Source organism: Coffea arabica, chromosome 10c (genome assembly GCF_036785885.1).
Source record: "Coffea arabica cultivar ET-39 chromosome 10c, Coffea Arabica ET-39 HiFi, whole genome shotgun sequence".
NCBI classification, from domain to species: Eukaryota; Viridiplantae; Streptophyta; class Magnoliopsida; order Gentianales; family Rubiaceae; genus Coffea; species Coffea arabica.
The window spans coordinates 46,369,516-46,377,330 of NC_092329.1; the positions used below are offsets into that span (position 1 = coordinate 46,369,516).

Below are 7,815 nucleotides of genomic sequence, written 5' to 3' on the forward strand. Positions count from 1 at the left end.
AGGAAATGAAACAACAAATCCCAAGTTTAGAATATACATTAATACTTAAATTCAGCTCCAAGGCTCGTATAGCCCCAAATATATCAAAATATTTAAAATCCAAGTACATTTAACCCTAGTCGAGTACTAGCGCGAGTACTATTATAAAAATTCAAAAAACTAGACACTGCTAGCCTGTACCAGTCCTCACGCCCTCACTTGTATCCCCTGTAAGGAAAACAAAACTAATAGAGTGAGCTAAAATTCAATGAGGTTCCAAACATCATGCAGACTCAAATAGCAATTTGATCATGATTTAAAAAGCACAAGTATCAAGATAGCGAGCATATGAAATCAAGAAAAATGAACCAAGCAATGGATATTTAACATGTCAAGTGAAAAGATACAGCTGCTTTTTCAAAATAGCTCCGCCCGATTTTGATCAAGTAGTAGTTGACTCTCCGTCAACTTTCAAGTAAAGTAACCAGTCTAGTAGTGCCCCGCTTTATGCCAATCCGTCCACCATTCAACCCCTTTACGGGGCCTGAACACCACAAGAAACACGTGTAGTAATACTCGAGTATACGATTAATCGATGAGGTATCACTCCACTCGACAAAACAAGAGATCCAGGGTTCGTTATCAAATCGACCAGACCCTTTGCCTGTTCGACTCGATTAACTAGCCTCAGGATTTTTGGAATTCTAGAATGTTCACGCATAGACAAGTATATCAAGTCATGTGCACTCAAGGCACAACGACAAGTCATGTTTAGGATAAGTGCGATAAAGTACACCCTTATCTGTTCGAACAAGTCAAATATTGTCTAAGCATATTGGTAAAACATGTAAAAGCAAGTATCAAGTACAAACATGTACTTGGAAGCACTCACAAAAGATCTAGTACTTTTCAAGGTCACGCCCAGGTGCAACTCCTTGGATGGAGTCCAAATCTGCAATAAAATATTATGCAAGAGTTTAAAATCAACTAGGGTTCGAAACACACGAGTTTCACTTCAAAAAAATCAAGTAAATGAAACTTGTTTAAGTAGTATTCAAGTTACTTATCAAACTCTAGAAAATTCATGCTCGTTCGCTTAGTTTCGAGAAAGAAGTAGTTTATACTTTTGAAGTCGCACTTGGTATAAAAGATCGAGAAAATCATATTTTTAAGGATCACTACTTTCACTTTTTCAAGGGTACGAGTTCCGGCAAAATTTCAACTTATATACCTCTACTAAAGAAAACTCGAATACCATAGATGATTCAAGTCCAATTCGACCTTAAATCTTCACTCAAGTCGCGAGTATATATGCCTAACCATCGAGTGAAAAGTTGGGCAGCATGCCCTTTGTATTTAGCTATTTTTCAGCCACTTAGGGCTTCATTTCTTTCCTCAGTTCAGCCCAAATTCAACATATAAGCAAACTTAACAAGATAACTCTTCAACTAGGCTTAATATCATCCAAATACAAGGTAATATTAGCAATTACTCCATCAAAATCAAAGCTGGAAACTAATTTAAAGAAAAATTATAAGTGGCAGATTTGTCATCTTTTTTCGGTGTTTTGGTCATAACTGCAGTTAAGTATATTGGATCGAGGTAAATTTTATGGAGTTTCAAAGCTAAGACATATACCTACATTTCCTATGAAGACATCGACACCTAGTTCTCACATTTTCAAAGTAAAAAATGGTTGGTCAGAAGCACATGAAAAACAGGTCAGGAAAATTAGAGTGTTTGCGCAGTCCGGAGTGCTCTGGCCAAATCATAAGCTAAAATGATCCAATTGATATGCAATTTTGCAAGTAGAAAGTTCACTCAAATCGCTATAACTTTCATGTTTTGTTCAAAAGCTGATTCAGTCTAAAACATGGAGAATTTTGCCACTTTAAGGGTATTTTAGGGTTGATTTTTCTGAAATAAAAGCAAGGAGATTAAGGTAATAAAGTAGTGTTCAAGTGGTGTACTCAATTGGTAGCAAACGGTGCACGTCGGTTCAAGCCGATTTTCCTTAGCTCTCGAGTACTTGTGTTTTAACTTATGATTCAGTAACTTATTAATAGCACTTCTAATCACACACTTCCTCTTCTATAAAACTCACTCTTAACCACCAAATTTAGTACACACACCTCCACAATTAATCACACTATCAGAATATGCGAAAATCTTAATTTACCCTAATTATAAAACTAAAGACAAAATTCTTAATTCTATTATTCATTACAACTATTGAAGGAGTAAATGAATAGTAAAGATATTATAAAGTAATTTAATTAAAATAAGAGAAAATTTTAAAAAATATGAGCGAATTTTCCCAGTCGTCACATGGTTGGTTTTCAAAATTGCCCTATGCTACTCCACGAAAAAATTTGCATAGCTGAATTTTACCAAAAAATATTAGAATGGCTAAGAAAAAAAAAGTTTACAGTCTACATCTGATGTTATTGGGAAAAAGTTGAAGTTCTAAATGTGCAATTTTCCCGTCCAAAGACGCTACTGTTAGTTGTACGCACGTTTCGGCTATATCTCCCCTACCAACCGGCCATTTGTCTTCTCTTCTATTTCCTCTCTTCTTTTCTGCAGCCTCTCTCACTTTCTACAGAGAGTGGCTTTCTCAATCTCATTTCGTTAATCGCATTATAACCCAAAAACTCATGGCGATGTGGGTTTTTGGCTACGGTTCTTTAATTTGGAAAACTGGCTTCCACTATGATGATCGCCTTGTGGGCTTCATCAAAGGCTATCGTCGAGTCTTCTACCAAGGCAACCGTTTTTCCACACACTTTTTTTTTTTAAAGGGTGTATTTTGATCAATTTTGTGATGAGTTTTGATTTTCTTGCAGGGAGTACTGATCACAGGGGCACTCCAGAATTCCCAGGTAGAACTGTCACATTGGAGCCTGCTGAAGGGGAGGTTTGTGTGAGTACTTCTTCTTTCAAGATTCTCTTTTTCTTGTTGTCTAATAATGTTAAAGTGTTAATTTGTATTAATTACCTCTTGTATTGTGTAGAATTCTCTGATTCTATGGTAAAATTATCATTTGGGAATTGTTGTTGGCATGTTTGGTTGATTTTTCTTCTTATGTAAAAGAAGATAATGATATCCCAATTTTTTATTTTTATAAGAACTCGATGTAACTAGAGTGATTGTGAATTCAATGAAGAATAGAGTATTTCTTGTGAATTTGCATGGCCAAAAAAGTTAAGGGTGGTGCCACTCCTTTCAGGTTTCATTTGAAGTTGCATTACAGTATTTTGGATCTGGAGAAAAGTTGATTTGTGGTTTTTTTGTCAATATTACAGAGACAGAGTAAGAAGTAGTAGAATAGAGTGGTTAACTGATAAAAAGTGAGTATTTTTATTACTGTTAATTGATAAAAATTGATTATAGAAGTAGAATTGTGGTAAATGTAATATGAGAACAGGGGATCCAGTCTCATTTATAATGTTAATGATGTTGACCATGCGAGGTTAGTGGGGTGCTGCATACAAGATAATCCGGAAGGAAGATCAAGAAGAAGCACTGACGGTATGTTGTTTTTATACTTTATCGTATGCTTGTTACATTAGTAAGTACCAGTTTTTGGCATTTACTGTTCTTTACACCGTCTTGTTGGAGGAAAAGGGGTCCATGTTGTCTTCATCTCAAATTTTGGTTACTTTAATCAGTAATATGCCTCAGACTTGATGTTTAGGGTGTATTGATTTGTATTCCTACCTGTAAGTTTGGGTTGACAGCTCGACAGGTAGGCCTTTGAGTTAAATGTGAGAAAGCTACCTGACATCAGTCTAACTTCTTTATGGAGATCTTCACTAAACCTTCAACTTTCAGAGGAGAGTTAAACCTTTGCAGAGTTCCTGGTTGTTGTGTTGAGTTAGCAGTCAAAACTTAAGCCTAACTTGATTAATAGCAGAGAAGAATCAACATCCTATCTGTTTCAGGATTGGGGGGGCTTTTGTTATTGCTAAAATTGGTTGTTTGATTTTTCTGGAGTGCCTTAGATCCAATTTAAGCGGTTCACTTTTTATTTTCGACTTATCCAAATTGTTGAATATAGTCTTGGGCTGTATTGATCAAGTACCTTTACAAATTTTAATTCCTCAGGATAGAGCTAAAACTTATTAATTTGTGCCTGGACTACGAAGGCTGCTTCTATTTCCAACTAATTTAATTATCTTAAGCATTTGCATAGTCAGAAATATGTCATTTGAAGAGCTTGCTCCATGCTGTCTGGTGGTTTTTTTTTAAGGACATACTTCTTGTTCTTCAAGCCCACCATTTTTAGAATTTCCTAACATGCAGTAGCCTGATCTAAAAGTTACTTTTGTCATCATCTAAAACAGTGAATGGAGGGCAGATGAACTTTATCTGCTTCTGAATCTAAATATTTTTTTCCTCTTTGTGTCTTTGTTTCCTCATGGAACATAAATTCTCTTCTGCTCACTCAACCCCAACCTAACTCAACCTGACATAGTTCAGGTTGTTAAAAACTTCTTTTTTTTTTGCAAGTGGCATAATGATCTCAGCACATCTTTTTTGGCAGACTTATCGTCTGTACATTTGCATCTATTAAGCATCTTTAGAATCTCCGTGCTTATCTGTGGCTGTTTTTTCTCCGTAATTCCTCCTTCATGCATAATACATTGAAGTTTAGAACTAGTTTGGAAATCATTACTTGACAATGAGTTAACCAGATATTGTTATTTTATTTTTCAATGGCATTTGAAATTCCATAAAGAGTGAGAAGTGTACTGATGATTAGCTGAACCTAGGAAGAGATCTATGGAAGTTTACTTGTTCAGGAGTGTATAAACAAAGCACCCAATTTCCTCTATTGCTTGTTATCCTTTTTGCCAAATGTCAATTTGCTATTGCTGCAGCTATCTCTTGAACCATGGTTATGGAGAACGTAAATGTGCATCAGCATTTATGGGACTGACTTCCATAGTTGTCTCCTCTTCACAAAGTCAACACCAAATAACTGTTGCTAAACCTTTTCCTTTTAGCTTGATAACCAAAAACTGACATTTCTTTAGGTGATTTGTCTTAAATGTGCGTTGTGCATTCTTTTCTTTTACTTAAGCAACTTAGTATGTGATGGGAATCTAGCTCTATCCTGTTATTTTAGCTGTAACCTCTAAAGAAGACCGGGACAAATTTTTCTCAGTTGGAATCAATAATGCTGTGGTAATAAATTGACAATGAGAAAGATTGTTGGCCTTGACAATTCCTCCGTTTTGGAGTTGAAGTGCTTTTGGTAATTGACAACCACTTTGCTTTGATCATGTTTGATTAGGTCTGTTCAAAATGAAGAGCCAACTAAAGTTAGCTATTTATTTTTTTATATTTCATTCATAATAGTTTTGCTGGCTTATGCTTAACTTTAAAGAACCAATTTTTGATTATCTATTACTTGACCAGACGTACATCAGTAATTTCTGGCTTCCCTTACCTTTTTATATTGCACTGAATGTGTTTGATCGCCTGACTTTCAGTATCTTGAAGTGAGGGAAAAGCAATATGACCAAAAAGCGCATGTTGATATATTTACTGTAAGTCTAGCTTCTTAATGATGATGGTACTGATTTTTTGTTACTTTAAGCATTTGCTACTTTAGTAACTGACTATGCCTCTGAATAAGTGATGTGGTTTATCTTTTTCTCTCTCCAAATTTGTAATAGGATCGGGCTGCCACTGTCCCAGCGGTGTCTGGTGTATTGATGTAAGCTGCAGAAACCCTCTCAGAATTTCATGATTGCTACATTTTTTTAGTTAAAGATGATCGGGACAAAACTGACACTATCACTACTTATGCTTAGATATATTGCATCAGCTGACAAGAAGCTCAACAGGAATTACCTTGGGCCTGCATCCCTTCAGGAAATTGCAAAGTACATCTGTTCCTCATTTTTCCTGCATTTTGGGTTGTCTGCTTAAGCATTAAGCTCTGCTAGTTGCTTTGTTACTGCTAGTATGTTATATTTAGACATTGACCGGTAATTCAAACATTTACGGGTATGAAGGACTTCTATATGCTGCCAAACTTAATTAGACTGACACACATTAAAAAATCTAAGGTTAGAAGCTCTTCTATTCGAGGGAATTTGGTTAAAGCCCAGTGATTTATGGCCATTGATCCTCATCCTAGAAATGGGCTTGATTCTCACCCTTCTCATTCCTCATTCTTGCTTTGTCCTTATAAATCATTTTAGTTAGAAAATGATCCTGTTCTTCATGGAGTGTTGCAGCTATTATTTTCCAGCCTTCCAGATCCTAAAATTTATCATCGATAAGGGATTCTAGGAGGGTTGAGTGAATACACTGTTCTTGGAAATTTCGATGGATTGTTTAAAGGCCAATATCTAGAAGGCATTTGGCATGTTTCTTATACCCAGACTCTGTTTTATATGTTAAATATTCATGTTTATTGCTTCTAGAATAGCCTCTATAATTTTTATCTGCTCTTGGATATTGCATGAGAGTGGCACTTGGTTTTGAGTTTTGAAATCAATGCCTCCTAATATATTGTTGCTTTTGTACAGTCAAATTGTTCGTGCTGAAGGCCCCTCTGGACCTAACAGAGACTACCTTTTCCAGCTTGAAAAGGCACTTACTCTTTTAGGTAACATGCTTTTACTTCAAACTACCACGGAACTTATTCTCCTTTTTAGTCTTCATCTTTACTCACCTGTAGAAAAGCACATGCTCTCCATGGATTGGGACTGCCTGGGAATTGTGTTTTGGTTATCATGGAATGAGAGGGATTGGATGGATTTTCCGGGCTTAAAGAAACATTCATGTATTATAGCCTATAATACATGAATGTTTCTTTAAGCCCGGAAAATCCATCCAATCCCTCTCATTCCATGATAACCAAAACACAATTTATAGCACACTGTATTTTGTTTTACATGGTGTCTTTGGATAGACAGACAATTTGCATTGACTCTTGGATGCTTTTTGGTCGAGCTTCAAATGTCAATAGAAACATTTTGTATATGATGATACTGTTTTAGGGGTAAAGTTGATCTTACTTGTTAAAAATAAAATAAAATAAAATCAGTCTCCTTGCTGCTGCTTCCTTTCTGACCATTTCTAGTTTTGTTTACTATTGTTATGTTTTGCCTATGTGAAGAAGACTAGTTGATCCTGTAGACTCTATTTTCTACAAATTGTTCTTATTGTTTGCCATATGATAGGATGTGAAGATAGACATGTCATTGATCTCGCAAATGAAGTGAGAAGCATTCTTTCTGGGCGGAATTGACCTCTTCGTGATACTGTGGCCACCAAAGATGAAAAACTTGGCTTTCAACTACAAATGATTTACAACAAAAAGTGTTTGGAACTATTCTTTAATGGCAACGGTTAAGCTTATTGCAACTTAACCATGAACATGTCAAATTATACTGTGTATTCAAACAGACAGTTCGTTGTCATCTTCAATCCATTATTCTGAACGTAAGCCCTCTTAGCAAAAATCCATCTATCACAATCGACAATGAGCTGATGGTTAAGTGTACTTAAAAGTTCTTAGGGAATTGCTCAACTTTGCCTTTGATAGAGCTTAGCAGATATGAGTTGTATATGGAAGCTATAATTATCGAATACAAAAATCTCAAACTTAGGAGTAGCTTAGCAGAACTTCTCTCATGGGTTCTTGGTCTTTTACGATTATGAAGTCTTCACATTACCCTTCATCATATTCATAAGCAGATATATAACTATTGCAGATGTGATCTATTCACAAATTGACATGGATTGGAAGCCAATGGAATCAAAATGGAGGCTGCCTGAACATTTCCAACACCACAAAATCTTTCGTCATCTTC

General features: G+C 35.8%; 1 protein-coding gene across 2 annotated transcripts; it reads left to right on the plus strand.

The window, feature by feature from the left end:
* Positions 1–2,490: 2,490 nt before the first annotated feature.
* On the plus strand, positions 2,491–7,500 carry LOC113713307 (gamma-glutamylcyclotransferase 2-3-like). 2 transcript variants are annotated; one of them, XM_027237003.2, is made up of 8 exons: positions 2,494–2,745; positions 2,826–2,902; positions 3,458–3,511; positions 5,479–5,535; positions 5,665–5,705; positions 5,803–5,874; positions 6,526–6,605; positions 7,183–7,500. In XM_027237003.2, exons 1-8 carry the CDS (start codon positions 2,637–2,639, stop codon positions 7,248–7,250), a joined length of 558 nt encoding a protein of 185 aa, XP_027092804.1. In that variant the 5' UTR covers positions 2,494–2,636; the 3' UTR covers positions 7,251–7,500. The 2 variants fall into 2 exon arrangements, with proteins under 2 accessions (XP_071925710.1, XP_027092804.1); XM_072069609.1 differs by lacking the exon at positions 3,458–3,511 and having other exon boundaries at positions 2,491–2,745.
* Positions 7,501–7,815: the final 315 nt, after the last annotated feature.